General features: G+C 35.4%; 1 protein-coding gene across 3 annotated transcripts in view; it reads right to left on the bottom strand.

Annotated features, from left to right (window-relative positions):
• EIF3E (eukaryotic translation initiation factor 3 subunit E) overlaps positions 1–22,000 on the bottom strand; it is a 53,376-nt gene that overhangs the window by 18,699 nt on the left and 12,677 nt on the right. For all 3 annotated transcript variants that reach the window (XM_080646396.1, XM_080646395.1, XM_080646394.1), the window contains 5 exons: positions 18,058–18,183; positions 17,048–17,172; positions 3,722–3,848; positions 2,791–2,892; positions 1,380–1,489 (listed from right to left, as the gene is read on the bottom strand). In XM_080646396.1, the coding sequence (XP_080502522.1) occupies positions 1,380–1,489; positions 2,791–2,892; positions 3,722–3,848; positions 17,048–17,172; positions 18,058–18,183 (590 nt within the window). The remainder of the gene's footprint in view (positions 1–1,379; positions 1,490–2,790; positions 2,893–3,721; positions 3,849–17,047; positions 17,173–18,057; positions 18,184–22,000) is intronic.

Consider the following 22,000-nt stretch of genomic DNA (forward strand, 5'->3'; position numbering starts at 1 on the left):
AATAAAAAGAACTAAAACTGGAAGAAAACTTGCTTATTCATGGTACTCTCAAAGCATACACCGAAGTGACAAAGCACTGTCATGGACAAAAATATGAACTCACTAATACCAAGGAAAGAAATGTATTCATTCAACAAATATTTATGAGTATCACTGTACAAAGTTAGTATAGTGGGTGCTAAAGATATCAAAAGGAAAATCTGCTTAAAAAAAACAAAACAAAACCCCAAACACCCAAGTGAGCAAATTCTAATTAAATATGGGAAAATTTCAACAAGGGAAATAAAAATATTAGCATCCCTCTTTCACAAGCCTAATTATAAATCTTAAAAAAAAAAAAAAGCAAAAAAAAAAAGTAACACTAGCATTCTGGAATCTATTTATTGTCCAGCAGAGTCCCACATTTCACAACCACAACATACTAGAAATGTGCAAGTATTCTTTAAGAGAATCAGATTTTTTTTAAAGTATAGATCTGCTAGCTATAGTAAAATACTAAAAAACCTGAAGTCAAAGCTTCAATTCCCATAGGAAAAGCCCCATGATCACACTATACTTCTAGCTCTGAATAACCACTTCAATGACAACCCACTAAAATTAGGCAAGCAAGTATGGATGCCTTAGCAAGAAACAAAAGTCACTAAAGAAAAACTTTGGTCTACACACAATTCCTAAGAGGCAAACATTAAAGTAGTAAGTTTTAAAATATTATGGAGTATTTACTGTTTGACTTCATTTGTGGCCAAAGGGCATTGGTTATTTTTCAAATTCTAATACATAAAATTAGTTTCTAATAGGTTATGTAAGTTTCACATTTCTCCCCAATACTTTTCTCACACAATAGAGAACATTTCAACTAAAATTCACCATAATTTTTTCCATGTTTCAACATTTTAAGATGTCATTGGAGTTTACTATATAAGAATTCAAATATATAATCAAATAAAACAAACTCAATTAACTGAAATGATTACCAAATGTAGTCTTTCAACAATATTTCCGATTTACTAAGGGCTAAATCCTTATTTGAACTCCTGCTGAAAACCACTCTAAAACTATATTCTTCTCTTTTCTTCTTATTATAATAGTAGTCTTTTAAAAAAGTAACTGATAAATAACATTGCCTTGAACTTATCATTTTAAAAATCATGTTGTGCCACACACAGAAACTAAAGATATTTTTGAGTCTCTTAACAACCCAGAATTCAAACAAAAGTTACAATTTTTAATAAATCTCTATCAGACTGTTTCCTTTTTCTTTTAAAGCAAAAGGAAGTAAAATTCAATCAACTAGAATCCTATTAAGTATACTTTACAATAAATGGAAATTTCTAGAAATTTAAAAGTATAAAATACAAATTAAATCAGGATGTTCTTACTTAATGCTGATACACTGGTGGATGCGACAAAAAGTCTCAAATATGAAGAGACGAGCATTTTCAATAAAATCCTCAAGACAAGCCACCAAGAAGAAGTCATTCACAAGCACCTGTGTATAAAATGAAAAAGAAAAAAAAATTAATGGCACTTACCTCAAAAATTCTGTGTGCCTTACTCATTGTTCCATTTCACTAGAATTCTCTCATCTATGATCACAAGTTCTACACAACACTTTCTAGCACACTATAATGAAGCTGCTAATAATATAAGTTAAACAAGTAAATGCTATAAGAAAAAGACCTAAAGAATTGCAATGTTTCCTTGTTCCAGTGATGATTTGAACAATATTTGACAAATTAGCTTTGTATTGTCCATTATCCTACATAAATGCCCTATAGATAGCGTATCTTTTCTAGTTATTTCAAATAGTTATGAGTGAAGCAAAGATATGCATATTTCTATGATAGTAAATAGATAGTAAATCTACAAAGGAAAAAAATTCAAGGGGTGGTATCATAATTAAGAGAACATTTTAATAGCAACCAAGTGCTCTTCTGTCTTAGCAAGGCCTAGATACTTAATATAACAGATATATACAAATATTTAATAATGCTATATGACATGTTAGTAATATGGATGTCTATATGAACACATATTACACTAGATTATAATTTAAATTTTGTCCTAAGTTTGAAAATCACCTCGGAAGGTATATTTACATGATAATTTTCTCTTTCTTAGAGAAAGGAATCTTAGTCCTTCAACATATTTTTGTGCTAATATTTGGGTTAAAAAATGAAGTTGACATATAGTAACTTGTGGATTTGGTAAATGCATTTAATAGGTAAATTCTTAGTTTAATTTGTTAAACCTTCAAAACTAACTTAATTAAAAGAAAAAAAACATACCCATAAACCTAACTCTTTCAGTTGCTCTGAAGGTACTTTAGTTTCCAATAACCAAGAGAAGACACTGTGGTTATAAAAATCACACTTTTAGCTTGACTGATTTATAGCAAATGTTAAATATATCAAATGTGAAAATTTCTAAAAATAGGCCCACTTACAAAACAAATTAGGAATCATAGTTGTGATATGCAATTCCAAACAACCTTGCCCACAGATATTAAGTATTTCACATATTTACTTATTCAGGATAAGACATGGAATTATGGGTGTATGTGTGAATTTATAATACACCCAATGTTTAACAAGCTGTCCTAACTAAAAGGATACACACATGGCAACAACATTAAAAATGTTTTCATCCCAGCACATTTCTAAAAAATATGCTACTTTAAAATTAATATACATTCCTGATAGAATTACTTTAATAAAACACTGCAAGGTTAATTACAATACATAAAAATTTAAGAATGCTATTAATTTATAAGTAAAAATTCATACTTACAGATTCACATTCCCTCAGCTTTTTCTGAGCCCCATCAAAGTCAAAGTTAACATATAAACATTCAACAAACTCTGTAATTGGGTCTTTATATGTGTAAGACTCCTGTAAAATAAAGTCAAAGGTCAAATTGGATCTAATTCAACATTGTTTGGTAGATTGCCCCTAGACTATCCCAATCTTCCTATTTTCTCCTCCGTTCCCATTAATTTCCAGCAAATTACCTAGTATTTATCTTCTCAAAGCAATTGCTTGTATCCTGATTCCAGGCCACACCTTAAGCTTTTAATGCCTTCCAGACCAAGTTCTCTAAATTCTCATCCTAGAACCATTCCAAAAACTTTCAAATTCCTCTGGAGCCAAAAGTATTCCTTAATAAACAGTGATGAACATACCCAAGTATAACAATATTTATACCCTACTGAAGGGGAAATTGTATTTTTAAATTTAATTTAGTCTTATATCAAATAAATATTTAGATTCTTTTCTAACCCACAGTGATTGCTGAGAAACTCATTAAATGAACAAGAAGGGTCACAGCTTTTAACAACTTGGAAACTATTACTGTATTCGATGTAAAGGCCATTACTCTGGAATTATGCAGACAGTGACCTCCCAACAAACAGTTCTAGGGTCCAGATCTTTCACTCTTTGCAATAAGAGAAACACTAATATACAATGTATATTAAATATCCACCTAGCAGAGAACAGTATCATTCATACCACATCTAGTGTAAGTATATCTTGAGCTTAAAGATAATAAATATCCATTTGGGTTTCCTGGGCTCTTCTCCATGTCTACTTTCCTCCTATTTTTAAAACATTTTTACCTTAAGAAGAGTAGTACTTGGAAAAAAAAAAAGGGGGGCGGGGGCTAAATATAAAGTTCAGGCATGTTAAAAAAAAAAAAATCAATACAGATTTAAGTTTTTACCTGTTGAATAACTTTGACTAGATCTTTTAGCACCTGCCGGCGTTTTCGAACATCTTTGTTTGTTATGACTGCTGTAGTTAAATAGCGAAGAATATGTGGACACATTGTCTGAATTGCATTAAGATACCTAAGGTAAAAATATAAAGGCTATTTAATATTAATAACTTACCTAGTTTTTCTAGACCTATAATCATATATTAAGTGCTTAAAAAGGAAACACTCAAACAGCCCATTAGATTGTATTGTTTAAGCAATCTAAGATTACAAACACTTGAGAATGAATACTATAAAGGCCATTTTCTCCAAGGAAATGCCAGCTGATATTCCCCAATTTGGAGGAAGACTCACTTAAAAGGTAAATAATCCTATTATCCCTGTTGAGTAAAAGGTATTTTGGAAGACACTATATATGCCATCAATCTATTCCAAAAGACTAAGCAATGACTTTCAGTTAACAGTGGTCGGCAAACCGCGGCTCGCGAGCCACATGAGGCTCTTTGGCCCCTTGAGTGTGGCTCTTCCACAAAATAGCACAGCCTGGGCAAGTCTATTTGAAGAAGTGGCGTTAGAAGAAGTTTAAGTTTAAAAAATTTGGCTCTCAAAAGAAATTTCAATTGTTGTACTGTTGATATTTGGCTATGTTGACTAATGAGTTTGCCGACCACTGAACTAGTAGAACAAATGTGTGAAAAATTTCTATGTGCAAATTACTCATCATAATCAGAAAAACAGGCATTTACACAAATTAAAATATTCAGGAAATGAAAGACTGGAAACTAAGTACCTCTGAGTGTCCAACACTATGACAAGCTTAGAAATATTTGTCAGTAGCCCTGGCTGGTTTGGCTTGGTGGATAGAGCGTCGGCCTGCGGACTGAATGGTCCCGGGGTGGATTCCAGCTGGGGGCAACGTGCCTGGATTGCGGGCTCAATCCCCTGTGGGGTGTGCAGGAGGCAGCCGATCAATGGATTCTCTCTCATCATTGATGTTTCTATATCTCTCTCTCCCTCTCCCTCCCTCTGAAACCAATAAAGAAATATTTGTCAGCAAAGCCCATTCCTCTTAGCTGAATATTCTAGCCCCAAAGTACCCATCCAGCTCCATCTCCCACCAAACCATCATTGACTGCTTCCTGCTTTCCTTACTTACACTCACTCCACATGGACTGCTCTCACAAATACAAAACTCTGAAACTTAAATTCTAGCCATCCCTTAAGGTCAAGCTCAGATGCCTGATCTTCCAAGTTGCCCTAGACAGTAATATTAATAAATCTTTATATATTTTATTGTAGATTCCCCATAAAATGTTGTTTGAATTCTTTAGAGGACCCTAGAATCTGACAATAACTCAAAATAATATCTAGTTCCACTCCCCCTTAAATTCTCTCCAAACAAGACAGGGTATAAAAAGTATCAAAACTTACTCAAGAATAAAACCATTTCTAGGAAAAGATAACTAAACAAATCAGCTAAAAGTTTTATTATCTGAAAAATTAAGGCCGAGATTCAGGCAAAAAAGTTTAAACTACACTATTGGTTCAGAACAATTGTTAGTCTCTATACTATTGCCAGAGATTTCATGTACAAGTTCAGGAAAGCATGATTGCTGTTCTTAGTATTAGTTTTGAAGTAGGTAATTTTAGTAGGCACTTAGGGAACTCATTCATAAATTTATTCATACAGAATTACAAAAACTTTAAGCTTATTGTATATGACATTAAACATTTATTTCTACTTTTCCTAACTTTAATATTATTGTACCACAAAGATCTTAATTTTTTTTTTTTGGGGGGGGGGGGGATGAGTTCCTTGGGAAATCATCTCTCTTTCTGTGAGTAAATAGGAGAGGTTAGAAAAATGTATATAAAGTGCCAGATAATGAAGACTTTAGGGTTTGCAGGCCAAGAGAGCAAATTTGAGAACATCATGCAGGTACTTACATAAAAAGAAAAAAAAAAATTAAACCTCCAAAGTATTTTATTGAAAAATTAAAAATATAATAGTTTAGTAGCAAATTTTTAAATACAGGTCTAATGAGAAGAATTACATTTCTTTATTAATGATAACTTTATTTAATTGGGTTCAAAAGTTAGAGACTCCTATCATGAAAACTTATTGCAACTGTTGATCTGTTAATGATGATCTGTATAACATAGTTAATACGTAAAAATGTTTTTCAAGAACATCAGTACCACCAAATATGGCTATCAATGAACAAACATGTGCTTTTAATTTAGCATATTCATAACTTGGCAAAAATTTGCGCAATTCTGCTAAATTTTCTTTTGATATTTCCTTCTAACATATCATTGTGTTGCAAACGAATAACTTCCAATTCAACTGCACAGTTTAATTAATTTTGAAATATGGAAATTTCCTTTTGTAATTAAAATGAGGCCTAAAACTTTCTGGAGAGAAACCAAGATGGCGGCATAGGTAAACACCTAAACTGCTGCCTCGCACAACAATTTCAAAACTACAACTAAAAGACAGAACGGACACCATCCAGAACCACAGGAAAGCTGGCTGAGTGAAAATTCTACAACTAGAAGGAAAGAGAAAAGCTCACAGAGAATTGGAGGTACGGCAAAGGGTCTTTGTGCGCGCAGAGAGGAAGGGCGGCTGAGAGCCTGGCTGACTTTCTCTGGCGGAAGGGGGAAGGAAGCCTCCGACCACACTGAACCCCAGTTCTGACTGCACTGAACCCCAGTTCCGGGTGAACCCCTGGGGACCCACGCTCTTACGGGGGGAGTCTGGACTCTCAGGCGGAGACTCGAGCTGGGAAAGGCAGAAGTCTGAAGGCACACGCGGGCCAGTGCGCACAAAGGCTGCGGAGGTTGCCACAGGCTTTCCCTAGTGGAAGGGAGTCAGAGGCTCCTGACGGCACTGAGCCCCAGTTCTGACTGCAGTGAACCCCAGTTCCAGGCAAGCCCCTGGGGACCCACACTCTTGTGGGGGGAGTCTGGACTCTCAGGCGGAGACTCGAGCTGGGGAAGGCGGAGGACTGAAAGCGCACATGCGCGCAAGGGCAAGGCTGACAGGAAGCCAAGACTGAGACTCCACCCCATCCAAGCTGAGCACAGAGGCTATTGCAATTTGGCAAGTCTAATCCTATAAGGCTGTCTCCAGCACCGAACTTCTCCCAGCATAGACACAGCTGATCCTTACAGCCAACTGGCCCGGAGGTCAATTCTTCCCAGTGATACCAACAACAATAAAGACTTAATTACAACAAGGCTGTACACACAGTCCACAAAGGGGTGCACCAAGAGTGTCCACCTCAGGTTAACTGGGGAAGCAGACCCACTGGGCCATATTGGAAACCTAGCACAAATATTTACCTTACCAACTCAGGGAATCAGTGAAAATGCGGGGTCAAAGAATCAGATCACAAACGAAAGAAATGGAGGAAAACAAACGACTGGATATAGAATTCAAAACCACGGTGATAAGACTTTTTTTTTTTTTTTTTAAATATATTTTATTGATTTTTACAGAGAGGATGGGAGAGGGACAGAGAGCTAGAAACATCGATGAGAGAGAAACATCCATCAGCTGCCTCCTGCACACCCCCCACTGGGGATGTGCCCGCAACCAAGGTACATGCCCTTGACCGGAATCGAACCCGGGACCCTTCAGTCCGCAGGCCGACGCTCTATCCACTGAGCCAAACCGGTTATGGCTGATAAGACTTTTTAAGAATATCCTAGAAAAGGCCAATAAATATAACGAGACCCTCGAAGATATGAAAAAGGACCAACTAGAAATTAAACATACACTGACTGAAATAAAAAATATTATACAGAGACCCAGAAACAGAATAGAGGAACACAAGAATCAAGTCAAAGAATTGAAATACAAAGAAGCAAAAAACACTCAACCGAAAAAGCAAAAAGCAAAAAAAAATCCAAAAAGTTGAAGATAATGTAAGAAGACTCTGGGACAACTTCAAGCGTACCAACATCAGAATTATGGGGGTGCCAGAAGAAGAGAGAGAGCAAGATACTGAAAACCTATTTGAAGAAATAATGACCGAAAACTTCCCCAACCTGGTGAAAGAAATAGACTTACAAGTCCAGGAAGCCCACAGAACCCCAAACAAAAGGAATCCAAAGAGGACCACACCAAGACACATCATAATTAAAATGCCAAGAGCAAAAGACAAAGAGAGAATATTAAAAGCAGCAAGAGAAAAACAGTTAATGTACCTACAAGGGAGCACCCATACGACTGTCAGCTGACTTCTCAACAGAAACTATGCAGGCCAGACGGGAGTGGCAAGAAATTTTCAATGTGATGAATAGCAAGAACCTACAACCAAGATTACTCTACCCAGCAAAGCTATCATTCAGAATTGAAGGGCAGATAAAGAGCTTCACAGATAAGAAAAAGCTGAAGGAGTTCATCACCACCAAACCAGTATTATATGAAATGCTGAAAGGTATTCTTAAAGAAGAGGAAGAAGAAAAAAGTAAAGAGAAAAATTATGAACAACGAATACGTATCTATCAACAAGCGAGCCTAAAAATCAAGTGAATTAAAAACCTGAGGAACAGAATAATCTGGTGAATATAATAGAATCAGGGGCATAGAAAGGGAGTGGACTGATAATTCTCAGGGGGAAAGGGGTATGGGGGGTTCATGAAGAGAATGGACAAAAATCATACACCTATGGATGAGGACAGTGGGAGGGAGGTAAGGGCAGAAGGTGGGGTGGGAAATGGGTGGAGGGGAGCTATGGGGGGAAAAAGGAGAAATAATTGTAATAATCTGAATAAAGATTTATTTAAAAAAATAAAAATAAATAAAAAATAAAAAATAAAGAGAACTAAAACATAAAAAAAAAAATAAAATAAAATAAAACTTTCTGGAATTGTATTTTGGGCTCAAAAAACATATCTGCTGAAATTGTGTGTGGGAATGAAGGGCTTATTTCTTTAAAAAAAATTTTTAAATGTATTTTTATTGATTTCAGAGACGAAGGGAGAGGGAGAGAGAGAGAAACATCAATGATGAGAATCATTGATTGGCTGCCTCCTGCATGTCCCCCCACTAAGGTTGAGCCCACAACCCAGGCATGTGCCCTTGACCAGAATTAAACCCGGGACCTTTCAGTCTTCAGGCCGACGCTTTTTCCACTGAGCCAAACCAATTAGGGCTCATTTTCTTTTAACTTTTGAAAGAAGAAAAAGTATAAAGTGGCTAGACACTTGTTAATTGTCATCAAAATGACTATCCTATGTAATAAAAGCCTAATATGCTGAGTGTCTGGTTGTCCGTTCAACCAATCAAAGCCTAATATGCTAATGATATGCTAAGGCTGCTCAACTGCTCGCTATGACGTGCACTGACCCCAGGGGGCAGACGTTCCGACCGGTAAGTTAGTTTGCTGCTGGGGTCCGGGCCGATAGGGACTGAGAAAGACGGGTCAACCATGTCCTGAAGCCCTCCTCTGCACGGTCCCTCCCTGGCTGGCCATCCTCCCGCTTCCCTCCCCGGCCCTGGCCCCAATCGTGCACTGGTGGGGTTCCTCAGCTTAGCCTGCACCCTCTCCAATCCTGGACCCCCGGGGAAATGTTGGAGAGCCAGTTTCGGCCCTATCCCACAGGCCAGGCCAATGGACCCCACCAGTGCACGAATCTGTGCACTTGGACTCTAGTTACTGGTACAGTGTAAGTACTATTCACTTTGTAATTTTAGGTTGAATTTTAATAACACTAGGCTATAACAAAAACTAATTTACAGAGCCATTCAGGGTATGATAATAGTGGTTGAGTGCTATTTTTCTTATTCAAAAAATTTCCAATCTCACCTCAAGCTCAAAAATGTCACAAATAAAGTTGTCATTGTGAAGCCATCCAATTGCTGTATAGTAGGGAAAAATCAAGATATTCTATTTCTGACAAAAACTCATGGATTGGTAACAGTTAACTCCATGAGAGTAAATAAGCTCACTGTGGAACCTAATGGTTCAATAAAACACCACAGATTCAAGTATTTTCCACAAAGTACATGGTGATAAATAATGCAATCAATAATCATAAGCTCTGAATACCTCACAAGTTTTGTAAATTTGATCAGCTAAGCCTTTTTCTTCTCCATACATATTTGCCAACAAAAGTTTTAGCACAACTTAGCCAATTCCATTTCAGGCTGTACTAAATTAGTATTTTCTTAACTTTAAAAATTTTTTCACCTATAGTTGTTCCACACAAGACTATCATAGAGACATGTTCTTCAGCCACTCCACCAGATTCCTCAAATTAACAACTAAACCATATTGGTAGCATCCATCGACTCATCAAGAGCCAAGGAAAACCACTAAAATTCCTATGCATTGTTTTTTAATTGATTGTTGATGTTGCTCCCAATATCTTCAACACTGAAACCGAAGGCTAATAATTTTAAATTTGTTTATTTTTTTTAGACATATTTCTTTAGCTGCTGCAATTGAATGTGAAACAGAATCACTATTGGAAAATGACTTTCTTTACTTGACTAACAAAAGAGCCGCGCAGAAAATTACTTTGGTTAAAGGCTCATTTTCATTAATTTCTGTGAGGAAATTCTGCTGATATTGTTTTAAATTTCCCAATTTTTCTGACAGCTGCTTTGCTGTCAGTGGGAATATTATAATGAGTGCTTACAGTCTAGTAATGTGGATGTATATAGCATTCTTTTAGCATACCTACAGTGCAAATTCAATGCTTTGCTTTCTAATTTGAGACAAAATAATTCCTACCCCACTGTGCCTTAAAAGCACATTTGAAGTCCACTTTTCTTGCTTGGACAGGATGAGTATGCACTAGTAATAAAACAAAACAAACGTTGAATATGGGGATAAACAGCACATGAAACACTGTCTAGGTATGCGGCATCTCTGGGACTCATAGTATACAGAGCAATAACTGTGAGGCAAGGAGAGTGCAACAATGTATGATCTCTGTCACAACTCAACTCTACTATACCCTTCAAAAGCTGCCAAAGACAACACAGCAAGAACCCCCTTATCCATGATTTTGGTTTGCACAGTTTCAGTTTACCTGTGGTCAATCATAATCTGAAAATATTAAATGAAAAATTCCAGAAATAATTCCTAAGTTTTAAATTGCAAGTTGTTCTAAGTATTGTGATAAAATCTCAAGCTGTCATGCTCCATCCTGCCCATAAAGTGATCATTCCTTGGTCAAACACATCCACACTGTATACATGGGTTGGCAAAAGTAGGTTTACAGTTGTTCATATGGAAAATACAGTAATTAATAATATAAGAATCAACTCTGTGTTTCATGTACTCATAACCATAAACCTACTTTTGCCCACCCCCGGATGTGCCATACAGTACTTGCCTACCCATAGACAATTAGTAGCCATCTCAGATCCAGTTGTGATATTGCAGTGCTTGCGTTCAGGTAACCCTTATTTTACTTAACAATGGTCGTAAAGCCATTCACATAGCTTTTATTACATATAGTTATAATTTTTCTATTTTATTATTATTGTCATTAATCTCTTACTGTACCTAAAATTTATAAATTGAACTTCATCATAGGTATGTATGTATAGTAAACATTATAAAGGGTTCAAATATTTACAGTTTCAGGTATTCACTTGGGGGTGTTGAAACATATCCCCCCATGGATGGGGGGGATGGGGGGGGCAGGACTAGTGTACATAGAATAATGAGTGTGGCTATGTTCAAATAAAAATTTATGAACACTAAAACTTTAATTTCGCTCAGCCAGCGTGGCTCAGTGGTTGTGTCAACCTATGAACCAGGATGTCAGGGTTCCACTGCCAGGCAGGACATATGCCTGGATTTAAGGCTCAATCCCCAGCAAGGGAAGTGCAGAAGGCAGCCAATCAATGATTCTCCCTCATCACTGATGTTTCTATCTCTCTCTCTCTCCCTCTTCCTTCCTCTCTGAAATCAATAAAAATGTTTTTTAAAATACTTTAATTTCATGTAATTTGCACGTCACACAACATTCCTTTTCATTTCCCCCCAACAATTTAAAATGTAAAAGCCATAAAAGTCAGTAGGCCAGATGTATTAGTCCATGGTCCATAGTTTGCAGACCCCTGGTACACAGCATTAACATGGTCCTTGACTTCCAAAAATGGCAGAGCTCCCTACCTTCCATGGCGCATTCACGCATGTATGTATGTATATAGGTCAGTACATAAAGGAGGGGAGTGGGGATTAAGGGTAATTCTTGTGAAGTTATCTTAGTTCACATTCTGGTACGATCAATAATTATATATTTAAGTTGAAATATAAGCAAAACTACAGATGTGGTTAATAGCCTACACATGACCATTGTGCTCTTTTTTATACTTGCTTTCTTATCATCTCCTTCCTTCACTGTCACTTGACATTTACAGGCCAGATCAACTTTCATCTTCACTGGACTCTTCTAACTTCTCCAGGTCTCACTGACAGATGTTAAACCTACTATTTGTTTAGCATGTACAATTACCTGTTCCTAGTTAAATGTTCTTACACTATTTCTTGTGTTATTTGTTTGGGTTATAAACCATGTAAGAACCATACTGACCCTATATTTGAAATCTAATTTTATTATTTTTTCTTTTAAATAAGAGCCTCTGCATTGATTGCATTCTGAAGTTATATTATAATAGGTCTGTAAAACTATTTTAGTTTATTTTTTCTCCAGCACAACCCTGCTCCAATTGTGCAATTTTATAGAAGTTTTTCTACAGCTTTCTAATAGCAAGCCAGAATATTTAGTAATCAAAGGATAAGACAAAATATGCCCCCAAATAAAAAATATGTAAGTATCTATTATGTGCAGGATGTTAAAAGAATAAAAACTCTGTCCTCGAATACACTTATAATCTCATTGGGAAGATAAGGCAATTGTAGGATTTTCATAGTGGTTCTCAACCTTTCTAATGCCGCGACCCTTTAATACAGTTCCTCATGTTGTGGTGACCCCCAACCATAAAATTATTTTCGTTGCTACTTCATAACTGTAATTTTGCTACTGTTATGAATCGTAATGTAAATATCTGTGTTTTCCGATGGTCTTAGGCTCTACAGCAGAGGTTCTCAACCTGTGGGTCGCGACCCAGGTTGAGAACCGTTAGCAGGGTCGCCTAAGACCTCCGGAAAACAGAGATATTTACATTATGATTCATAATAGTAGCAAAATTACAGTTATGAAGTAGCAACGAAAATAATTTTATGGTTGGGGGTCACCACAACATGAGGAACTGTATTAAAGGGTCGCGGCATTAGAAAGGTTGAGAACCACTGGTTTAAAGGCATTACATAATTAAATACCAAATATGTGGTAGACACAATATACAGGACTTCATGAATAAAGTAAACCAGCACTGGAGCTTAAAAAACAAGGCAGGCTTTGGATAGGTACAAAGAAGAAAAAGGCATCTCCAGAAAGACAAGCTAAAAGAACAAAAGGGGGAGAATACTTGGTAGAACTTTAGAGGATAAATTTTTAGATGGGGATCTTAGCGGTCACCCTAAGCTATAGCAAGATACCTGCATCAAAAAGATCAGGAACAATTAGAAAATACAGGGGGGAAAGGCAGAAAGGTTAGTCAAGGATAAATTTGGGACACTATCTAATAAAATTTAAAATTTTTATTTAGAAAACAAATTAAACACTCTTGTGCTAACTGAACTTTAAATCTTTTTTTCTTTTAAAATTGGAGAGTAACTAGGGCATTGTATTACAAATGCATTCTTTTCCCTAATAACATCTACATTTTGTGGCCAAGGCTCATCTCTAATAGCCTATGAACACTGCTCTATCTTACACCTGATACCTTATCTTATGTATTATGTTACATTTAAAAGTTCAACATTTTTCAAATGTGTTAATCATCTCCATTTTAGATTCAGAAAAATTATGACAGAAATGGTAATATATATGATGTAAGAGACTTAACCTGCAGGTGCATCTAAACTTTCACTTCAAGGACAAAAGTATAATTTATCTCCAAAGTATTTTTATATTTAAAAAAAAGCCTGAAATAATAATCTACATAAATTATTAATTTAACACATACTCTATGAATGACATTAAATTGTATTAGTAGAAGACTATGACACTTTTTCCATTAATTTCTATTATCTATCAGACTACTGAAAAACACACAAAGGTCAATTACTAGCTACATAATTATTCTACGTAAAGAATACGCAATCCAGAAAAATGGATGAGACAATTATCTATCAAGCCAACTGGGTGTATTTTCATATGAAAAAAAGTTAGAATCACGCAAAATCAAAATAAGCCATGAAGACATTATTACTGAGAAAGAAAATATAATGGTAACCTGACCCTATAACAAGTGGAAACAGTGAGCACAATATCTTGGGGGAAACTGAAAGCTGTAATACTACTGAGTAGTTTTCTTTTCCATATTTTTCTAAAAGGCTGTTTTTGTTATAAAAAAAGTAGGTACAAGGATTCTTTTTTTTTGGCAGATGAAAATGCTCAACAACTAATTTATGGTGATTGCTGCATCATTTAATAAAGTGACTAAAATCAGTGAATTATAAACAATCAAAATCTTCTGGTAACCTTAGCACAAATAAAGATAGTGCCATCATACTATACCAGTAGTCACGGTTATTTTTCACCACTACACTTATGCAGTTTTAAAAAAAGGATTTCAATTACGTCCTTGATTGGGCAGTAAAAATTATTAATTTTTAACAACTCCAACTTTGCATGCTTATCTTTTTAATGTTCTGTATGACTAAATGGGAAGTGTGTATAAAGCTCTTCTGCTATGTACTCTGGTGTCATGGTTCTTAAGTTGAAAAGTACTTGTATAACTGAGTTAGTTGCAAACTGAGCTAGCTGCTTTTCTCACAGAATGCTATTTTAACTTGAAAAAAAGGACAAACCAAAGCTACTTAGGTTTGAGCATTTGGAAGAAACTTTCTAAAAAATAAAGTGAGCCTATTCTTCAAATAAAACAAATGATAAAATCCGAGTTTTCAAAAAATAGAATTTTGGAAAATTTGTGTATGTCACCAAGAGCTTGACTATTTCCAATCCTTGAAGCCTTTTCTAATAGAGTTAGTAGTGATATTAATGAACGTGATTTTTCGGTATTATGTAATGTCAACATGTGAGGTATTTGGAATATCTATTATCTCAGTGAACCAGTATTTCCCAAACAACCAATGCATAACGTTATAAATCATGCACGGGTAAAAGACCCATTTGAAGTGCAAGGCCAATCAATATATTTTAGAATACCTATATAGTTTAGAATCCAAAAATTGAATATGGTTTCAGGTACCATATTACAGTAACCTTTACTACCTGTAGAATTTTGTTATATTGTCAGAAACAATATTCTGAAAAAGGCTATTTAAAAACACCTCTCTTTCCCCAACACATTTGTGTGAGGTTAGGTTTTCTTCCTATCCTTCTCAACAAATTGAATGAAAAGCAGGTGTGAAATTTAACACTGGAATACAGGCAAAAATATTGCCACTATAATTTATAAAGCTTAGCTCTAACAATCCTAGAATATGATTTCAAATTTAAAAATCAAGATTTTTAAGAAGGCTACAGATAATGAGGCGATTAACTAAGGGCAACAACTGAAATACTGAAGAATCTGATAAAAACATATATTTAGGATAGATAACACAAAATTATCCTCAAATATCGTAAATGTTTTCTTAAAACAGACTTATTTTCAGTTGTTCCAACCAAATAAGAAATAATGGCCAAAACCGGTTTGGCTCAGTGGATAGAGCGTCGGCCTGCGGACTCAAGGGTCCCGGGTTCGATTCCGGTCAGGGGCATGTACCTTGGTTGCGGGCACATCCCCAGTGGCGGGCGTGCGGGAGGCAGCTGATCGATGTTTCTCTCTCATCGATGTTTCTAACTCTCTATCCCTCCTCTCCCTTCCACTCTGTAAAAAATCAATAAAATATATTTAAAAAAAAAAAAAAAGAAAAAAGAAATAATGGGCATGCCCGGACAGTATGGTTCAGTGGTTGAGCATCGACCCATGAACCAGGAGGTCACAGTTCGATTCCCGGTCAGGGCATGTACCTGGGTTGCGGGCTCAATCCCCAGTAGAGGGTGTGCAGAGGGCAGCTGATGGATGATTCTCTCTCACCACTGATGTTTTATCTCGCTTTCCCTCTCCCTTCCTCTCTTTGAAATCAATAAAACCATTTTTTTTTTTTAAAGAAAAGGAAATAAAGAGCAGAAAATTGAGAGGCACTGATCTCAAATGTAAGAATAAATTTTAAAAAATGAGTTCTGCCTAAAAGTAAAACAGTAAAATTTCTTACCACCAAAAGCTGGATGATCAACCAAAGATAATATAAAAGAGATTCTCCTGGAATGTATATATTCCTTCCAAATAATATGGCCTAGAGCCTTAATTTTAATGCTTTAATGTATAGATGGATTACCTGGGATATTGTTAAAATGCATTTAGTTTCTCTAGGGCGGGGTGGGGGGGAACCTATTTTCTGCGGCAAAGGCCATGTGGATATTTATAATATTCTCATTCCATATAAAATTATCAATGCAAAAATTAGCCTGCTATATTTGGTCAAACATTCAAATAACTCACCATAATGCATTGGCAGGAGCACACCAACGGCCAGCAGGTTGGACATTCCCCAACCTTATTCTAGGGTAAGGTCCAAGATTCTGCATGATACTTACGATGCTGGCTCAGGGACCAAACTTAAATAGCACTTTAGAAGGCTTAGAGTGCACTTTTTATCAAATTATTTTCTTAAGAGTTACATAAGCTTTTTTTTTTTTTTACCATTTTTTAAATTTTTATTTTTTCAATTACAATTGACATTTAGTATCTATATATATATAAAAGCCTAAGTGACCAGTTGACCATCCAACCGGTTGACCGAACGATCGGTTGCTATGACATGCACTGACCACTACGGGGCAGACACTCAATGTAGGAGCTGCCCCCTGGTGGTCAGTGTGCTCCCACAGCCAACCTCCTGAGGCTGGCCAACCTCCCACGGCCCCAATCGGCCCCGATCTCCAGCCAGGCCCATGGATCCCACCCATGCACGAATTCGTGCACCAGGCTTCCTGTTATTTTATATTAGTCTCAGATATACAGCATAGTGGTTAGACACATATAATTTACAAAGTGATCCCCCCACATATAAGCTTTTTCAATTAACAAATACATGTACTACATGAAGAGGGGGGGGAAATGGCAACAAATTCAAATGCTAGGGAGAAGTACATTTTTGTTTTTAAAAAAACCTATATAATTTCATATAATTAAAACCAAAATTATGTAGTGAATTAACTTACTGTGGCTGGTAAAGGAAGAGATCAATAATATTATCGCGCCCTTTGGGGTGATTGAAGAAAACAAACAGAGACCAATGAATGAGCCATGTTCGCTGCTGAAGAGACTGGAGAGGAGAACTCACAGACTAAAGGGTTAAAAAAGTACACATAGGAAATATTAATATATGAGAAAGAGGCAAGGCAATGAACATTGCTCATCTCAGAATTTTAGTTAAAAATGGAAATTTTCTAAGGCATGTGCTAGGTAGGGTCATTATGATCAAAGTCCAATCTCCTAGACCAGTGGTTGGCAAACTCATTAGTCAACAGAGCCAAATATCAACAGTACAACGACTGAAATTTCTTTTGAGAGGCAAATTTTTCAAACTTAAACTTCTTCTAACGCCACTTCTTCAAAATAGACTCGCCCAGGCCATGGTATTTTGTGGAAGAGCCACACTCAAGGGGCCAAAGAGCCGCATGTGGCTCACGAGCCGCAGTTTGCCGACCACCGTCCTAGACAACACTACTCTATATGATCCTCAACATTAAAAATTTCCTCATTTTCAGAGACAGAATCAATAATGTCCACTAAGCCATTTGTACAGAGGCTGTAAATTATAGTTATTTCAGAAAATATTTTTAAAGTAAGAAATGAACTAAGCACTCCAAAAGAAGTCGTTTTATTAAGCATTACAGATGAAAACTGTCATCTTCTGCATAGGACTTTAAATAATAGGTGGAACTAACAGTATTGTGTAATTTTCACTGATACAGATAAAAAAGGTACAGTTGTTAACCAAAATGAAAACTGAGTTCTTTCCTGTAAGAGCCAAAAGAAGCGACAGCTTCTTTCAAGGAGATTCAATGAAACTAGTCAACTCACTGTGCTTTTTATGTCCGGCCAACAGAAGCTAAACTTAACATTTTAGTTTAGTTTGTTTTCTTCTTCTTCCTTTTTTTTTGAAGTACACAAAAAATATGAAGGACACATAGAAATTCCAGAAAATAACCAAAAGTGTTGAACTCACGTTATTATCTATGGTCTCTTTTAACCGTGTAAGGTCTTCCATGGCTGCATCCCAATTCTGCATTAAGATTTCAGAGGCCAGTTTTCCCCAGAGTGAACTCAAAGCATTTCTATCCGTTGCTGGAACCTATTTGAGATACAATAATTAATTATATTCTATACCCTAAATCCATCTAGTCTACTAAAAGATCAGTGGCTCTCCACCCAAAAATTCCAGCCATCTAAGTCTTTACTAGATCACACTGATTCAAACCACTTTCATAACTTAATTATACTAAAATAAAAAAAACTTCAGGTCTTTAATATTCAGCCTAGGTCAGAAAGTAAAGAGTGACATAAAACTAGGACACAGCACCAGTGTTTTTGTGTAATCCATTTCAGATAATTCACATACAACTAATAAAATTTTAGGTACCTACAACTTTGGAAACCATTAGATTCAGAGGCAATTTATTGCTAAAATCAATGGAGTGAAGATGTGGGGTCTGATTTTTAATTTAGAGGAATTATTTCCAGAACAAAAAAATTTTTCCAGATTATGATACAAATGGAAGGGGCTATGGAGAAAAAAAGGTCTACTGGTTAATGACAATTATTATCAAAGGAACATGTATTGAGTAATAAAAGTTTGTTTTCTCATATAATTCTAACAAAAATCCTAAAAGGTAAATAATAATGTTTTATTCACATTTTAAAGACAGGGAACTGATGTAAGGACAGTGTAATTCGTCCAAAATTTAAACTTTGATCATGGAAGCTATGAATTTTATATTCTAGTCTTAACCTACAAAAGTGGACCAAGGGCCACCTTACCTTTTCTTGCCACTGTTAGAAGAGGGTCATAAACCCAGAACACCTATACAGACTATGCTAAATGACAAAAACGAGTAAAGGAGGACACTCAAAACAGAGCAAGATAATTAAATAGAAAGACTCTGAACTGATCAGATGTGCTAAAGCAGCAGAAGCAAGTGAGGGTATTGCACAAAGAATATAACCCTAAGTTAAAATTTTGAATTTAATTTTTCATTGAAGCATTTACATGGTAGTATAGTTATAACATTTTATTAGTATATATTACAATTACATGTTACATAAAATTGCATGGGCAGGACTGGAAATCCAGCCACCAATAATTCTGGCTCTATCACTTAGTATAAAGAGCTGAACCATCTTAGCTTCCTCATTTACAAAATGGATATAGTAACAGAACACACCTCAGCTGCTGTACAATCTAAATGATATAATACATGTAAAGAGATTACAACATCATTTGATATAAAAACTCAGGAAATAGTATCCAATGATGAAACTAGTCTAAATTATGAGGATCACAGTAATATCTAATTCAGACTCTGTCTATACTGAGGTCCTTCCTTTTATGGCAGTAATAACTCAAATGTAGTCAATAACATTTAGCAAACTCTAAGAACATGCAAATAACAGACTAACTCTGTATATTAAATTTGGACATATATCTATGAAAACGCTGAATATCCAGGACAACTTCATTTGTAAAAGACAAAAACAAAATGATCCAAATGTTCATCAACAGCTGACTATATACGCAAATTATAGTATATTGATAAAATGGAGTACTACTCAGCAATAAAAGAACCAAACTTTTGATATACACAAAATAATACAAGTGAATCTCAAAATCTTGCTCATCAAAATAAGCCAGGCACAAACTTACATATTTCATCCCACTTATGTGAAATTCTAGAGCAGGCATAACTAATCTACAGATGAAAGGCAGATCAATGGATAAACCAGGATAAGGTATGACTACAAAGAGGCACAAGGGTCTTTCTGGGGGAAAGAGAGATATTCTTTATCTTGATTTAGTGATACTTGCCTGGGTATATACAGGTGTCAAAACTCATTGGAATTTAAAAATTAATTTATAAAAATCCATAAAACCACTGTTCAAGTTATAAAGGATAAAATGTTTGATCCTTATAAAGAAATCTGAGTATTAAACTATTACATCAGCCCTGGACGGTTTGCTCCGTGGTTAGAGAGTCAGCCTGTGGATTGAAGGGTTGAGGGTTCGATTCCCAGTCAAGGGCATTTATCTCAGTTGCAGTTTTGATCCCTGGTCGGGGTGCGTAGTGGAGGCAACCAATCGATGTTTCTCTCTCTCTTTCTCTCTCTGTCTCTCCCCCTTCTCTACCTTCTACTCTCTCTAAAAATCACTGGAAAAATATCCTCAGGTGAGGATTAAACAAAAACAAAATATTACATCAAATCTAAGATGCCATCATCTTTAAGGATACACTATTTTATGTTTGTTAAACCCAAACCACAACCAATTCAAGATACATTCCAATTTCAGAAAATGTTATTAAACTGTGTATCTGAAAATCAGTATGAAATAGACATCTTTTATACTGACATTATCTAACTGGGTAAATAAGATCCAAAATTTCGGTCAATATTCTAAAGCTTCCAAAAGTCGTCATTACTCAAGCTTTTTAAGTCAAGAAAAAGTACTTTTAAATCAAATGGCATGTACTTAACAGTAGATAAATTCTAAATTGAGTGGGGTTAAAAACCCTATAAAAAGATGATCAATAACAGTCCTTGTATCTTAAAATCACATTTTAAGATATTTCAAATAGCTACTAAATGAGGAGAGGGGTTATAATTTGGAACCAAAGGTCACAGGGAGGGCAGATTTAAAAAAAATAATTAAAATACAGTGTTAATGACTTCTAAAATAGAAAGAAATGTTAAAAAATTTCTACCAAATATGCTTCACCGTATCATTAAAAAAAGCCACTAAGTCTTTTTAAAATAAAGGTGGATTCTAGGGTCACACAGCTTTAATTTATACAACACTGACCTACAATAGGTCACTCGGAGAGTCAAATTCTAATCTCAGATCATAGTTACAATGGTTCTTTCATAGCTTATGTTTCCCTAACCATAGATTTAAAAGAATAACCAACCACCAGAAAAGAATTCAGAAATGAAAAAAGGCTATTGCAAAAAAAAATTTTTTTTAAATAAGCAAAACAGCATTCATCCCAAATCCAAAACATGATTTTTATCTTTGCTTGTAACAAAATTTCAAACAAATGCACAGATTTTTATAGTACTGCCTATCTCAATCAAAAGAAAAAGAGAAGTAAAATAATTTATATTTTATTAAAACTTAGCTTTGTTAGCCAACAGGAGATGACTAACTCCCACCTATCTCAAATGTTTTGTGGCAATTTAAAAATTAATTGTACATAGTTTCTAAACACTATCCAATGTTGATTGCTCTTAATGTAAAATATTAATTTTGTGTTCAGATCATGGTCTTCAGTTACTTAACCACATGTCATTTGAGTTCTAACACAAGATTTGTTAGGCAATGTAAAAGTTTAAAAGTAACCCAGAAATTTTTAAGGTTGAACACTAACTTGGATCTTAATATTTAAGAAGAGTAAACATAAAAACTCCCCAAACCTGTAAATATTTACCTATCACTTGTAGAAAACTTCAGACTTAATTATAAAACCATACTACATAAATCTAATAATACCATTGAAACTAGAATATGTTATATATGTTAGGATAAAAGCTTTTTGTAGCAGCGCAGCACGTTTTTCAATCCCCAGAAGGTTCATGCATACTACTTTGGCTCAAGTCCATGTCATTACAGTTGGCTCTTCATACTAACCTGCTTTCAAGGGTGGATATGCTAGAAGAGTTTCAATATCTGGATTTCCAGCAGTTACCTTAAGTTTCCATGTCTTAGCAAAATGGCACATTCACTCACTGACCAGCAACAATAAATTTACTGTGCTAGAACTCTAACATGATACTAAATCTTCATTCTCAAAATTCACTCCCAGCATTAACAAATGATATGAATAACCAGCTCTTTTCATGTTCCTGTAATCATATCAGCCTTCTGATTTTACAATCCTGGTTTAAGCTGTTTACATTTC

Source organism: Plecotus auritus, assembly GCF_963455305.1.
Source record: "Plecotus auritus genome assembly, chromosome: 11".
NCBI classification, from domain to species: Eukaryota; Metazoa; Chordata; class Mammalia; order Chiroptera; family Vespertilionidae; genus Plecotus; species Plecotus auritus.